The sequence below is a fragment of the Rhyacophila brunnea genome, unplaced genomic scaffold, assembly GCF_057557595.1.
Source record: "Rhyacophila brunnea isolate RB1 unplaced genomic scaffold, BYU_Rbru_1.0 scaffold_8, whole genome shotgun sequence".
Taxonomy (NCBI): domain Eukaryota; kingdom Metazoa; phylum Arthropoda; class Insecta; order Trichoptera; family Rhyacophilidae; genus Rhyacophila; species Rhyacophila brunnea.
The window spans coordinates 41,660,217-41,677,299 of record NW_028233350.1 but is presented as its reverse complement, the minus strand read 5'-3'; the positions used below and the strand labels follow the sequence as shown (position 1 = coordinate 41,677,299).

The 17,083-nt window shown below is 35.6% G+C and overlaps 1 protein-coding gene across 1 annotated transcript in view; it reads left to right on the top strand.

Moving 5' to 3' along the window:
- Positions 1-16,289, top strand: part of cad (caudal type homeobox) — a 68,876-nt gene extending 52,587 nt beyond the window's left edge. Inside the window, exon 2 of the mRNA XM_085958505.1 lies at positions 14,323-16,289. Within this exon, the coding sequence (XP_085814631.1) occupies positions 14,323-14,777 (455 nt within the window). The 3' untranslated portion in view covers positions 14,778-16,289. The remainder of the gene's footprint in view (positions 1-14,322) is intronic.
- Positions 16,290-17,083: the final 794 nt, after the last annotated feature.

Genomic DNA, 17,083 nt, shown 5'->3' with positions numbered 1-17,083 from the left:
CTCATACTACCAGCATCAAATTTGAAGATGATAACGTTAAGATAAGATTTGTGTTAGGCTACGTATCATGTCATGACAGAAACTGTGGGGTTTTAACTATTCAGAAATCAATTTTAAATGCTCAAACGTCAATCAGATACCTACGAAAATAATTATATAGCTCGAGATGAAATTGTGCCAACCCTAGTTGTGACGAGGGTGCATAAATATTTATAAAGCTGACAGCTAAATCGACATATCTGACAAATTATGTGTCTTGTTGTTATTGGTAAATCGGTTTTTCTCGAGATGTGTTGTGATCGCCGATCCGCCTTCCCTATCGGTAGTCCCATTACTCAAAGCTTTTGTTTGTGGACTATTCTCGTGCATTATTGAACAGCTAATTTGAAACGCCCATGTATTGACAGGTAGAAGATTACATAAGTACTTAATATATATGGGCTTTTATATTATTCAGTAGCCATTTGTTAGTAATGTTTTCTTTTGTGTGCACTTATTATCGTGAAGCTTTGTTACAAGTTTTACGTTAGTTCCTATTATATTATGATTTTTTAAAAAATGTTTTTAGAGATATGTAGATACCTAATACCTATAATAAATCGGTTTATCAGCGAAAATATGGGTTATGTTCTTATATAGTTAGATAATTAGTTATCCATTTTCTATTACACACATGTATGTAATTTAATGGTTAAAATGTATCATCACGTAGAGGTGAAACCTTGAAGATGTGACTGTATAGATTTATCGTCAAAATTCCCTGAACTGGCAAGGTGATAAAATATGTCCGTCGAATGTGAAAAATCAAGAAGTTCTGTGTGGTATTAAAACCAGAAAACTTCAGTAGGTAGGCAGGTAGGTACATTGGCCAGTGGCCACATTATGGAAGTATGTAGGTATAAAGGTATATGTATACTTCTTCCACAGCGCTACATCCCGGGGTGGGATTTGGCCTCCTCCACAACCGCTCTTCACTCACTCCGGTCTCTCGCCACACTTCTCCAGTTACCGGGTCTTCCTATATGAAGGCAGTCCACTTCTACGGCGTCAGCCCATCTCCTTCTTGGACGGCCTCTGAGTCTCTTCCGTTGGGGTAGCTACTTCGTCATGATCCTTGGCGCTCTAACTTCAGTAGTCTTTGGGACTTAGAAAATCTTATGATTGTTTGTTGTTCAATCAGCTCTTCCAACTCGTGGTTCATTTTTATTCTGTAGTTCCCATTTTCCAACGTGGGCCAAAGATTTTTCGGAGTATTTTGCGCTCGAAGACAGCTAATTTGTTTTCCTCGATTTGAGTTAAGCACCAAGCCATAAGTGGCCACTGGCCTTATAATTGTTTTATATATTAGAAGTTTACTTCTTCGGCCTAGAATTTTCGACCCCACCAGTCGCTTGTAGGCATGCCAGCATTTATTCCCGGTGATAAGGCTGATTTTTATCTCCTCTGCTGTCTTATTTTGGGTATTTAGGCTGGATGCGATATGTATACAGCATTTACCAGTTTCCCAACTATCAGTATACCTACAAGTAAAGATCAACGAAACGCTTAACGGATGAAGGCGTTTGGTATGGTACCTACGGTTCGAGTGTAGCTCCACCGAACTGCTGCAAATATCGGGGTAGAATACAAATTTATTACATGAATTGGATATTTTGACGATTGTCGCTGTAACAGCCTTCTAAAGGGGTTGGCCTCACTTGTCTTAGCATTGTATGACACGTCTTGTGGCCACTGGAAGACCCGTGGTACTTTGGCAATTGAATTCTTTGTTTGCATTAATATTCTAATGCTACATGTCTAAAAGATAATCCAACATCTTCGATATCGATAACCACGCGTGGATGCGCCAAAAGTAAGTGAGCATCATTAATTATAATTGCAGAAGGTGATTATCACTATACTGCGGAGTGTCTGTAAATGAGGAATGTACCCAGTAAAGTGCGGTGGTGAGGTATATGTTTAATGCGACGTGACACTTAAAATAGTAGGCGGGGTAAATTTGGAGTCCGTGGCACCTGCTGGATTTTCTTAAACCCACCCCCTCCCGCGTCTAAAAAATCAATACTTAATTAATTATAATGGATATTTTTTTTTAATTGACCCCTTAAGTCAGGTGTTTAGAGATATTGTGTACCTACGTTAAATTAGGTAGGTAGGTAGGTATATGTGTTTTGTGAATACCAATAAAATCATATCGACACAATATTCGACGTGTCGAACAGTCGATACGAGTAATGATGTGCGACCCGGCTTAGCTTCGGGGGTGCTGTATTTCTTTCTACACTTTTTCAACCACCCCAGTGTAGATCTCCCGGCCTACCATGGTGCCACTGTAGAATGACTCCAGTGTATTTGAATCATACCATGATGTACCGTGTGGTCAATAAATTATAAATTAAGATGAAAATCGTCTAGGTATATTTTTATGATTTTGTTGTCATTCGAAAAATAATGCGATCTTAATGCAGTGAGACGACGTTGCCATTACGTTATATGGAGGCGATAAATCATAGCCAAGACATAAAATTATTTATTTATTAATTTTTATTATGACAGCTCTCGCAAAACTGACTGCTAACTGACATATTGATTAATATTGACCGAATAAGCCTACCGAAATAGAACCGTCATTATCATGCATATCAAATTTTAATAAGAAATCCCTCACCACAAGAAATTATAATTTTAATATGCAAATTTCAATTAAATAATTTTATTTTATTTATTGCTTTTATATCTCGCTTAAAATACCGGTGTAATTCAGTAGTTTTCAAACTTTTTTGGGTAACTTGCTTAATGTACTTATATAATAAGTATACCTACTCATCCTAATTGTGTAATACCCGCGTGTTCTAGGTACTACTAACTATTCAGTATAAAAACTGGCAGTAGATAATCTTGCACTCAAATTAGGAAATCTTAGTACTCGTATAAGGTATAAGCAAGACAAGGTTTGCTCAATGAGAATTGTCATTATTGAGTGATAGTCAATAATTTGCTAAAGATCTAAATCAAATCACACCGTCATGGAATCTCTTTTCCTTCTGTGGGTCTATTCTATACACAAGGCGGTTATCGGTGGTAGTTTATAATATTTAGATATGTATCGAGGTACTATAATTGTTACAATAAGTTAGCCGTCTCTAAACTGTCCGATATAAAGATCCGACGGTTATTTTTTTGACTATTATTTATGGCTCGGTTTTCGCAGTGTTGAATTGAATTTTTTAAATCTAACCAACACCATCTGTAAATAATTGTAGTCTTAGTTCAATAAAAGAAAATACGGATAACTGACAAAGTTTAATGTGCACTATTTATGTTGGATCTTAACAGTCTACCTCTACCCTTCACCACCGTTGTGCTGTTACTATATTTACAACAGCAGACTCACAGTCTCTATAGCGCTTGTTGTGAGAAATTGTCAACATCAAATAGTAATTACATGCAGGGCCGGTCATTGGTGGGATTCGAAGACTGAATGTATAAGGTTTCCTATAAGTTTATTTTATAACAATGATTACTTTCCGACTGCCTTTCTACAAGGCATGCTTACTTTTCACTCTCTTGAATCTCGTAGGTCGCTCTTGAAACACTTTTGCCTGTTATCGAAAGGGATGGTTTCCAATCCTGGTGTCCTGATGAATTTTCATTTAGGTACATGCGTCTGTCAATTATTATTCATGATCAACGTGGTCGCAGCCATGATTGGCCACGAAGATATTTTTGGTGACATGCTGTGTATTTTGTATTCGAAATTTAATTTTTTCTGTATAAAATTGTATTTTAGTATGTTTTAACATGGAACATGTTTTACTCGTGATCTCCAACGCAAAAGCGTTACGAAAAATATACGTAGAATAACTATAGATGCGCAGCCCGCCCGCGGCCTGCGTGCGCCTCGCCCGATTACTTGCGCGCGCCGATTATTTGTGCGACGTATTGTTCGTCTGTTATTATTACTTGTTTAGTTTTATTATTGTAATTAAATAATTTTCAGAAATGTAAAATTGTTTGAATCCTTTGGATTCGGTTACATTGAAAAATAAATTTTCTTTCGAATTTGAACAACCAGCATTCAAAGAATCAGTAGGCAAAGCATATTCCATGTTTAATAATTTTAGCCCTCAGGGTTTAAGTAACCATCATCTGAGTGACCTAGGGGGGCGGAGCCCGATAAGTATTCTCTTCTCTCTTGTAAATCTCATGTTGTGTACGTCTTGAATTTAGATTTGTTATGTCCAAAATGTTTTGTTTTCTTAAATAAATAAAGTTGAATTCGTATAAACTTACTAGGTAAGTATACTATAAAATCATTCTATTGGATTGTATCCATTTTCAGGTTGGGCCTTGATAGGTAGATAGATGCTCTTGCAATGAGGTAGTTACCTACGCCGCTGTCTTATATAAAACGTGGGGAGAGACCTGGTGAAATGTCGGCTCGTTTGAATTGCGGCATGATGGATAACTGATAATAAGTGATAGGTGTGATAACACCGCTGATATCACACAATTGCCTCGGGATTAGCGTTATCGGATTTCGGAGGACTTGCCACACCATCAAAGAGATCGCCTTATTTATGACGACTGATAACACCGATAAAGCTCGTAAATTTATTATTTGCCGCTATTCTGACTGATGCTTTATTTATTGACTGCGAAAGAAAACGTCATTTTTATATTGTGAATGAACGGAATATTGTATTGGCATATTTTCCAAATAATATTGACATATTTACATCAAATTTGTTAACCCATACTACACGAGCAAACTCGTAGACTCAACGTCTCATGCCGAGCGTTGTACCTAGGTACTAGAGAGAGGGTATTGTTAATATATAGCAGTGGCGAAGACTCCATACTAGGCGATTATTTAAAGCCTATCTTCTTAAGAAAAATATTTTTTAATTGCATATTGACATATTTATATACTTAATCACTTCATTATTAAATTTTATGTTCTATAAAAATAATTTATTTTGCCAACGAGACAGTTTACAAAACAATCTGCAAAGGTATTAAAAAAATATACCACAGCGCGCCATCTATCTTGACGTAAATAAATTTCCGATTATGTGTGAAATAATTCTGAATATTTTTCGTATGGACTTTACATCTCGTAACCTCAGCAAGTCTGTTGATTTGTATTAAATAAGGTAAGCTCCTATCGCAGAGCCTAAAACATTCGCGCATAATATTGTTGTCATGACTGCGCACTTTGTCCAAAATCATTAATAATTAGATAATAAAAAAAATAATTTCAACAGTGTTTAATCGAATATTAATAAACAATTATAGATTGTTTATAAAAATAAAAATAAATTTTATCGGTACTGTTCGGTTATACCGGAGGCAGCGGAAAACGCATTTTGAAAATAGCCGATAAACTGGATTATTTGTTAGTTTGGGTTAGTTTAGGTTCGGTTAGGTTGGGTTAGGTTAGGTTAGGTTAGGTTAGGTTTGGTTAGGTTAACCTAACAAATAATCCAGTTTATCGGCTATTTTCAAAATGCGTTTTCCGCTGCCTCCGGTATAACCGAACAGTACCATTTTATCTAATGATTTTTGATGTGTATAAATGTTTTGAAAAATACGTACTTTAAACACATCGCTCATTTTTATGGCGTCAATGAGTTTTTGAAGTTTCGTTGAATTAGTGTGTCGTTGTCATTTATTAGTGTGTACCTATTCATTAGTAGTAAATATCGTACTATTCTCGTAAGTATACCTAATAGGTGTGCTCTTTTTATCAGATCTCCACAGCCTACCTCTTTCCAAAAGCCACTCTTCGCCACTTATATATAGGTATTCGGTTGTTTTATATGTGTATTCAATTTATACAGGCATGACGCATGGTAGAACCCAGGTTATCCGGAATAATTAGGGTTTGTTTATACATTGAGTTGACATATCATTTTGAATATTTGGGCAGAATATAATAATTTATATTTTGCAGCCCGATCCATGTCTCCCCTTGTTGGACATGCCACAGTGACAAAAGGTGAAGGTAGGCTGTTGAGATCCGACATAATTAGTGCATAGTTTGTAGTACCTACTTAGTAGTAGGTACTTTGTCAAGTCATACTTATTCGTTGTCATTGAACTAAGAATACAAAATAGCAGATGGTGTTAGTTTTTAAAATTCTATTAAACCCTGCATAAACTAAGCTATAATAATTAACAGACAAAAAATATTCGTCATCATATTTTAAAGATAGAATAATATGTTTTATCTACTATGATTTGGTAAAGTAGGGGTAACATGAATTCAACACCACCTGCAATTTGTACCTACTGGTAAATCTGACGTGTACCTACACTATTTTTGTCGGATCTCCACAGCCTGCCTCCATTACGATGATTTAGTTTTAGCAGGATTTAATTAAATTTTAAAAACTAATCGCCACTATCTGCAATTTGTATTTTAGATTAATAAAAACAAATAAGTATGACTGGCAAAGTTTAGTGTGCACTGTTTATGTCAGATCTCAATAGCCTACCTCCACTCTACGCCACTATACGTTACCGTAACGAACAAGAGAGACTCTTCAAAAGTTATGTTAGAGCGTCCCAGAAAAAAACTTTCCAATACTCCGGTTGGCGTGCACGAAAATGTGCGGGACTTCTAATTTGATTAGATACTATTAGGTAATTACATGGTCTAGCTTAGTTCTGTCATCCATAACTGCAGGTAGACAACCACAAACGGTAGAAATAGTAGTCTTTATGAACATTTTCAGGCTGGTTCAAAGATGGGGATATTTTGCGAGGAGACAAGGAGGTGTCACACGCTTGCCTATCAATCCACGATGTCCAGTCGCCGCATCGCGGATTGATAGGCGTGCAACAACTCCTCGTTTTCCTCACGTAATATTCCCATGACCAAACCTCACGTCACCGAAATTCTCACCTAGATTGCTATATCCTGGAATTTTTGGTTGCAAAACAATACCTATACCTTATGACGCTGAAAATTTAGGGAGGTACCTACCTACATATAATTTTCTCTCGTATAAAACGGGTCACAATAGCCGTTCGGCGTAAAAATACAAACCTATAAAAAATAATAAACTTTATTTATTATTAGAAAAGTAGTCAATCAAGACGTATCAAATTTCCCGCGCTCTTCCGCAAGATGGCCGCTGTTAGTTCGAAGTAGCACCGCGCGCTGTAGTCGCCGGAGTTGCTAATGTTAATGGTGTTATGGCCGGCGGACAGCTTTCCAGAGGATTGTAAAACTCGGAATTAAATCGCTGTAATGTCATTCATTTGATGAGCGCAATCGTAACCGCAGCTCCGATGTGTATTATAAACATAAAATTAATATTATATTATTTCATTAAATTCGCGTAGATTAAATTCTAATCGCTGTTGGAATAGGTATTATAACCATGTGTTTCTAATCTTCATATTATTTAACTGACTGAGAAAATTTCATAGCTGGGCGTCTATATAATATCCTTGTACGTCTTTTTAGGTATGTTGGTCCAGTGAATGAAAGATCCAGCGCATGGATATGGAGACGTGAAGTGAATACAAACATTGTAGGTGTGTATCCACCAGTATAAGTTGTCCGCCGAGTGAGGGCGCCACGTGCTAACATTTTACATAATTATTCAATTCTTTGTAGTTATACGATTGTGAGCTTAGTTCTAAATTCTAAATTCGAACACCTGACTATTTATGATGGGGGCTAGGAAGATTTGGCGCCGGGACAAGTGGACGCCACGCAATTCGAAAATAAATAGACGTTTGGTACTATCGTGTAGGTACATGTTTAAATTCAGACGACTACAGATTTTTTTTTATTCTTATATAAAGCCGTAGGCATGGTAATTCTCAATCTGCAATAAAAAAAACATTACGTTATGAGTAAAATGAATTAAAACTACTAGGTAGTAGATAGAAACTAATTCCTCGTCTACGTTATGTACCTATACGTGTCTACAACAGTACGGCGTCCAATTGTCCTGGCGTCCAGTTGTCCCATTCCCTTATGATGGTAGGTACCTACCTATTATATCTATATAACTCGAACAAAATTAGCACAAACATTTTTGTAATACATAACTCAAGTTAGTCGTAGGTATGTATATAAAATTAAAAACATTTCAGCACAAACAATGGGAAATCAAGAATGAAAAAAATATATATTTCATCATCATCAGCCGGGGTCAATTCACTGCTGGATGAAGGCCTCCCCAAGCTTTCTCCAACTCTCTCGGTCCTGCGTCGTTCGCTGCCACGTATTTCCGCCGAACTTTACCAGTTCGTCAATCCAGCGGCTTTTAGGGCGACCCTGTGGCCGTTTCGTACCCCTTGGGTACCATTGGATGACGGCATTTGTCCAGCGGCCGTCCTTTCGACGAGCAATGTGCCCCGCCCATCTCCATTTCAGCTGTTTGGCAACGTCTATTACATCGCGTACTCTTGTCTGCTTCCTAACCCATTCGTTTCTCTTACGGTCCTTTCGCGTGATGCCCAACATGCACCTCTATATACCTACCTATATATTTAGGTGAATGCAATATTACTTATTCTTCGCCAGGAGCTCATGACTGATGATAATTTATTTTGGATGTCGAATACCTTTATCAACGGCTTGGCTCCACTTATTTTGGCATTCCACGACACGCGAGGCCTATGTCAGTAGAAGACCCGTAGCAGTAGGTAATGCATTGGGACCATCTGATGCATCTAATGTTTAATTTAGTATTCTGACGTGGCATGACCAGGGAACTCAGAGACAATTGGAATTGAAAAACCTAACGGGTAAGGAGAAGCAGGCAACCGATCTCGAGTAAGGAAGAATACGGGATAAATTTAAACACGTATCAAGAATACGTCATACGTCGAATGCTGATAACTGCTCTGGGTTTTTGCATTGACGCTCATTTAATATTGGTGTATTACACACACTATTGCACGTCTATAATGCGTGGTTCATTTTCGTAGGACACTCACACATTTTAAAACCCTGCGTCAAAATTGATTGTATTGGTATTAGCCAAGCCCTCCGCATGAGTCGATTTTAGTGAGTAATGTTTTACCAAGTGCATAGCCAACACGCCAGTGTTGCCATAATATAATTTATAAAAACATCGCTTGTAAAATTAGAACATTGGAATAAATATTCGATATCTGGCAACACTACGACACGCACACTGTCACACATATTTTCGAATAACCCATGAAAGGGTCGCGGAGGAAGCGTGAAGGGGGCGAGGCAAGTGCATGAAAAAGTTTTCATGCAAGTCATGTTTTGAAGGACAAACACATGCAATAGCTCCATCTATATTTTTCTATAATCTAAGGTATAAGCTTATCGGAATTCTATTTATTATTTGTTCTGTGGGCATGACACAAAAGGGCACTAACAATCCTAGTAGTTATGGTCGTTGGACCACGCGCATTCGATAACCACTTGTGGATGTGACAGTAGGTATATCGTAGGTAGCACGGGTAGTTATAGCTGCAGGTTAATTATCCGTGGTTAGACTACTATGAACACGGTTACTGTAAGGCTTCTGGTTATGGGGAATGTACTTAGAAAAGTACGGAGATACGTGGTTGAAACAACAAAAAGTTACGAGTCTAAAAATCTAAATAGGAATTGGGCAGGCAAAGCACCATGTCTTTTCAGTCCTGTTATATGGAATGGAATCCATGGATGGACACGCATAAGAATAACGCTCAGAAATCAAGATTTTGAAATGTGGTTGTACCAGTGGCGAAGGGTGCAGGTAGGCTATTAAGATCCGCCATAAATAGTGCACATTATACTTTGTCAGTCATCCGTATTTGTTTTCATTGAAATGACAATAAAATTTAGAGATGGTGTTGGTTAGTTTTTAAAATTCAATTAAGCCCTGAGAAAACCAAGCCTAAAAATATAATATAAAATGTTGAGGATGAAAAGGAACAAAGAAATAATCATTGAAATAAAATTTAGTTGGCGCACTTTGGTCACATCATGCGGCATCCCAAGAGATATGTACTACCGCATGTTATCAATTATCATTGAAGTTGAAGGGAAGTTCTCTGGTACGCGAAGCCTAGTCCGAAGCCGTAGTCCAACCTTATTTAGACTCTGGACAGTGATAAAATGGTCGAACTCATCACTGATGGTAACGGATATGGAAAAAGGAGAAATATCTAATAGATGCTACGAGTACTTGGTCGATTTTGTTGAATTTTACAGAATCTTATGTTATCGTAATGAGTAGAAATACCTATGATAGGTATGTATTTTCTGAAAGCAAGATTGATTATAAAAATTCTTGTAGCAACTGTCATCAAAAATGCAGATGTGTGATGTTGTAGATACATAATATAAATATATGAATCCTTTTATGTATAGGTATGGGTTTTTTTTCTTACCAGTGTTGGTTGATAATAATTGTATGCAACTATGTTTTATTGACTTACGTAAATGTGTGCATGCCGAGCACATGTTATCAGTATTGAGATATGAACTTGGTTAATCCCTTGGTTTGCTTGTGGATTAGGTTGCTAAATTTGAATCCAGGGGCGGCGTGAAAACAGTGCTTAGCAGTCAGAATATTGAAAATGTACCTATAGGTACATATCGTCTCTGTTCTGGCAGAACACACTAACTGGAAAATACTAGTTTTGAGTAATTTGACTTTGAAGTTGTTCGTGTCGAAGTCGACCAAGTACTCGTAGCATCTATTAGATATTTCTCCTTTTTTTCATGCCATATCCGTTACCATCAGTGATGAGTTCAACCATTTTGTCACTGTCCAGAGTCTAAATAAAATGTTTGAAATGGTCTATCATGTGAGTTTATTTAGTGATCGTAAAAAGGATGACTTTAAAATAAAGACTGTTTATTTATTAAGAAGGTTTCCAGACGGTAAAGTTTGAAATAACGAACATTTTGTATAACTAACTCAATATTTCATTTTTTTGAATTAGTGTCTTCTGCCAGAACAGTGACGATATTATGATTCCTCAATGCACATTGCGTCCTAGGAGCAACACGAATTGCATATCTGCATAATAAAATGTCATCAATTAATTATAGGTAACTTACATTATCAATGTATTGGAATAAAATATGATAAAACTACTGTAACAATACCTACTAATAAATTGTGGAAAACATGTCAAATACTTAGTAGGTACATAAGCGTGGTATTAAAAGGTGTATGCTGGGCATTGCTCTTTTTCCATAACTCATCTCCAGGCTAGTACATTTGTCTGGACTTATTGCGTGCAGGAGTTCGCGGGGTAAATGGTAAAAGTCACTTGCCCCCTCCCGCTGCATTAAAAAAAAATATAAATTATAATGAAGAATTTTCCGTAACGTAGATACCCCCCATTACCATTTTTTGAGTGCGTGCCTGCGGTTGTTATGAAAAACATTATACATATTATCGTCGTTGAAACTAGAAAATTGTGTAACTCCAAAAACACTACTTTACAGGAGAGACAAAAAACATTATGGTTTCCTATACAAATATATGGTTATGGAGTTAAGTCATCCATGATTTAACAATGTTACATTTTTTTGGAATTACATCATCTGCAAAAACGGGTAGATATTAACAACGACCACTAGATGGCATTCAAAGTCAATTTTCGATTAAAACGGAGTTACACATTTTTCTAGTTTCAATGACGTTATGTTATATAAGTATATTTTTTTTGAATACGCAATTTTGATCTTAAATTTATTGTTTTTTTTATGTTTGTTGGTACCTACGCCTATGGTGACTGCGGCAAAATTCTTTGAAAAAATTTGATATCATTTTTTACCTCAACATTATCTCTTTTCACGTAATTTTATTGTATACTCTTCTACTTTACCTGTGTAGGCACACATTTATAACTGATATCAACTCTTGTGATGTCACTTCAAAAGTGTGTCCTGTTTTGTTTAGAACATAAAAATGTCAGATAAAATTTTAAACAGCTTTCATAAAAAAAAAATCCGACAACAAAGTGGACTCCAAATCAAAATCTTGTATATGCAATCAAAATGTAATAATATATAATATCTATTGACGATTTTATTATACCTAATGAGACAGTTTCCTCTTTCATAGAATAATATTATTATTCTCCACTTTGATGATCGCGTTGTACATAATAATAATATATTTGATTCCGATCTTTGATTTAAAGCGATGACATTGTGTAATTAAGAATTGCAAAACCGAATTTTTGAATACCGGTATCCCGGTATTCAAATATCGGTTTTTTAAAGCACATAGCACCGATGATTTCGGTATTAAGAAGGTAGAGAAATTGAAAATACTGTATCTAAAATGACTGAATAACAAAACAAATCCACCACACCATTTTGGCTGAAAAACCTATTGACTGGACGGAATTTTATTTCATTTTGTGCGTAAAAGTAGATTTTACGTTTTATAACTTTGCACTTTTTATTACACTAATATATATATATATGCCTCTTCGCTTGATTACCTCGCATAAAATTAGATTCATGTATTATGTAGTACTTAATAAGAATTTTAGAATATATTACATCATTTTCATCTAAGAGCCAGAGTGCAAAGTTATGAACTATATAGGTACTAAGTATAGATAGACGGCACTGAGGGAAAAAAAGGGCGCCGTGAAAGAATTGTCTTGATACTAATATTTTTAATACATATCGGCATTCAATATAACATACGTACATAATACCAAAAAAACATAGGTACACATGTGTTATTATTCATTATATCTTAAATAGCTTATCCAACGACATGTTTAATACGTCAATTGAATCATTCAAATGATGCGGTTCATGGTTTTTTAGTATTTTGTTGTCCAACTTGTCTTTTGTTTCTTTATTTTTCTTTTACTGCTGCATACGTAGGTATTATAAGTCAATTCTAATCTTCGCTACAAAGCGGCGTATTGTGTACATTTTACATCTTTGCACTTTTTTTCACTTTTTACTACACCGATACGCCTCTTTGCCTGATTGACTCGCATAAAATTACATCAAATTATATTCACTTGTATTAATATATCCATAGATATCCACAGAGGTTATAGGTTATAATACCTACCAACAGTATGTTTATAAATATAAGTGTTTAAGTATATTTTTATTTACGTATAAAAATTGTACCTAATCAACCTATTGCAAGATGCATGTGTCGTTTACAAATAAATTAATTCAGTGGATTATCCCTTTAGTAGATTCAGCGTTATAATAGTAGGCACTTGGTGGTAATTCATGATAATCTATAAAATGCGTTATCACTAGGTTTTCACCACCTCCAAATATTGTTTCTATGATATCAAATATTGATGTGCTACAACACAATTCTCTTTCTACCCCCACCACACAAACTTGACAATAATTAATTATAACTCTACACATACCTACTCAAATATAAATTTCGGTAGCCATACTTGAAAAAAAAACACTTTGTCAGCGAATCGATATTTATATCTTTTAGTACCAATACCTAGGTATGTGGTGAATACCAGATAGAAAAATTGTAATTCGATATGTACTTTTCTACTATATACCGGTGGCGGAGGGTGGAGGTAGGCTGTGGACATGCGACATAAATACTGCCAAGTAAACTTTGTCAGTTACACTTATTTGTTTTCATTGAACTAAGAATACTATTGCAGAGTTTTTTTTAAATTAAATTTAATCTGCCTAAACTAAACCATATTAGATAAAAAATATTGTTCTGTCTATAAAATATCTAAAATGATGCCATTAAATCATACATAATTTTATAGATATAAGCATATATATTATTTATTATTGTTTGATTGTATAGAGTTAAATCGATTTAAAAAAAATCTGCAATTTGTATTCTTAGTTCAATGAAAACAAATAAGTATGACTGACAAAGTGTGAAATATTATATTTTTTATCAGATATAATGCAAAGCATGCCACAACTATTATGGTTTGATCTGGGCAAGGGTTAATTAAATTTTAATAACTAACCTATGTATAACATCTGTAATTTGTAATTAGTTCAATGAAAACCGAAAATTATGGCTGAAGTTTAGTGTGCGGTATTTATGTCGAATCTTCACAGCCTACCTTCACTCTTCGCCACTGCTATATACATACGTATTATATATATGTAGGTACGTACATAACGAAATTTTAGGGGTTGGTATAGGCATTGTTTTAACCTATCCAGACAATGCTCATGTACCTACACACTAGTTAATTTTAGACGACTTCCTTATTAGGTAAAGATGGTTATTTTCCATCAATACCTCTTGTAGGATTCATAACAGCTGTTATTATATTCTATTCCTACCTGAATAATGCAAGACTAAAAATGTTCTTTTTTCTCTTTCACAGGTAAAACTCGAACGAAAGACAAATACCGCGTCGTCTACACTGATCACCAGCGACTCGAGCTGGAAAAGGAATTCCACTATAGCAGATATATTACGATTAGACGCAAAGCTGAACTGGCCGCAAACCTTGGACTATCAGAGCGCCAGGTCAAGATCTGGTTCCAAAACAGACGTGCAAAAGAACGAAAACAAGTGAAAAAACGCGAAGAAGTCAACCACAAGGAAAAACTACTAGAGAATAATACCTCGTTGCATCCCCTACACCAGCATGCAGCGTCGCTTCATCATCACCATAGTGCAATGATGCACCAAGGATTATCGCACCCTGGCTTGTCTCATCAGGGTATGTCTCACCAGGCCTTGTCACATCAGGGTATGTCACACCAGAGTCTCCATCATCAGGGACTCGGTGCTCCGCAGCCTCTGCATAGTGTGCCTCCTGTTCAGCTGATCTGACAGGAGAGGCAATCCACGGACGTTAAACCGATGGTCTGGTTTGACCAGAAAGACGGAATGGCGTCGTCGTCGTATACAGACTTGATGCCGTAAAGTGAGGATCGTATTTTAATGCAACAATTTTTAGAAAGGCATAGATAGATGCATATTAATAATAAATATAAAGCATAAAAACATATACCTAATCAAATGCATATGAACCAGTGTTGCCATTTTTTTCTTAGTTGATAATACAGATGGGTAAAAATTATACTAATTCTGAAACAACTACCAATAGTACAGGAACATGTTTCGGCTCGAATCCTTCAAAATTATGGTATTTTTGGCATATTTGCGTAAAATTATAGTATTTTACATTTTTAGAGGATTAAAAATTATACTAGGTATTGTACTATAATTATAGTACGGTTGGTAACACTGATTACGAGCCAAACGTTACATTATTGATATAAACGCAACATTATAAGTCAACAATAATTATAATAAAATATAATATTATTACAGTTAGACATTATTTTTTAAAAAGTGTTAGTAGCTTTGCGCACGCATCGCAGGTGTTTCAGAAAATTTTCAGTTTGGATAACGGCCATATATTACCTATATACCTACTTATAGAATTGATTCAGATGTTATCGTAGTTATCTCGGAACAAGAATAAAAATGAACAAATGTTATGTAGTTGGAATAGAGTTACACATAGACCAGCAGTAGACGAGTGGCAGAGTTCGGAACCCGCGAGATCTCACATTCGATTCCCACGTCTGTTATACTATCATGTTTTTTCAAATGTGTGTTTGAATTACAATGCAATACAGTTATCGCCAACATTTTCCGTCCGTAAGTAATAGAATTAGATACGCTGTGAAACTATTAAATTGTTTAATTGGTATAGGTACATACCTACAATCTCCACAGTCTATCTCCCTTATTATGGTTTGGCTTAAGCAGGGTTTAACTTGAATTTAAAAAACTGACTAACATCATCTGCAATTTGTATTTTTAGTTAAATGAAAGCAAATAAATATAACTGACTGGTTAGTGTGCACTATTTATGTCGTATTTTCACAGCCTACCTGCACTATTCGCCAGTAAGCACTACCATCGTATCTCATAATTTAGTGCCCAAGCTGTCTATAGCTAGAGTTATGTTTACTTGAAAATGAAATCATTGATAAATCTCAATTTATTATGTAGGGTCTAAATTAATGTAAACTACAGTAAAAATACAAATGCATTTGATAATGAAATATGTACCTTATTTATAATAATAATATGCTCTATCTATGCCGTTTTAAGAAAATACGTTACGTCATTAGGGCAGAAGTCTGATCCATACAGAGATTCATTAGCGATGTGATATTCGGTAATAAAATTTGGCGGGGAAAAAGTTAATTTAAAGTGTGCTTAGGTAAAACATTACAGTTTAAGCGATGTTTATGTTTACTTATAATATGTCGAACTAAAAATGTGCAATGAACAATGTATCGTAAGATAAGTATTTAATAATAACACCCAACAAACACAGACAATTGTATGTGAGTGCGAAGCAACATGATTTTTTTGTAAATAGTTTGTACCTAATCACTGATCGATATTGCTAAATTGTTAAAATATTATTAGGTAGAGAAATTACAGATTCTTTTGGCATTGTGGCATCGAAATCACTTTGGAACGGTAAGACCCGTTACACACGAGTTACCGGTGTCTCCAGAGGCTGCATTTACACATAAACGAATGGGCGCGTTCAGATGGAGACACGTGTGTCGCATTTATTTATATGTATATGCAGTATCCAGAGATACTGGTGTCTGGACACCGTCATTTGAAACTAACAATAACAACCTCTAAATGAGACGCCTGCACTGTCACAAGAATCTGACACCATTCTAATGATGATTTTTTTAAATCCGTATTGTAATGACTGGCATGAAAAAAAAACAATGTAGTATTGATTTATAATAATATCAAATTATTCTACCAATTACACTTTCTACTAAAATGTTCCTAAATTAAAAATTCACTTTCAATATCAGGCGTGCACAGAGAAAATTGTTATAAGGGAGTCCATTTCGATAAAATATCCACAATAATTTATCATTGCTTTTTTAAGAAGGGGCGCGGTTAACAAAACCTAACAGGTGCGACTACTTACTACTACTTATCGCTTCAACCGCGGATCTCCGCACTTTTCCGTGTACACTCCCCATACTTAGACACTCTAATGCTAAATTTGAGTATCTCGCTGAAGTCCTGGCCTGCAGTTATAACTACGGGATCAAAGGTGGTTGTGAATTGCGGGTTTGTCT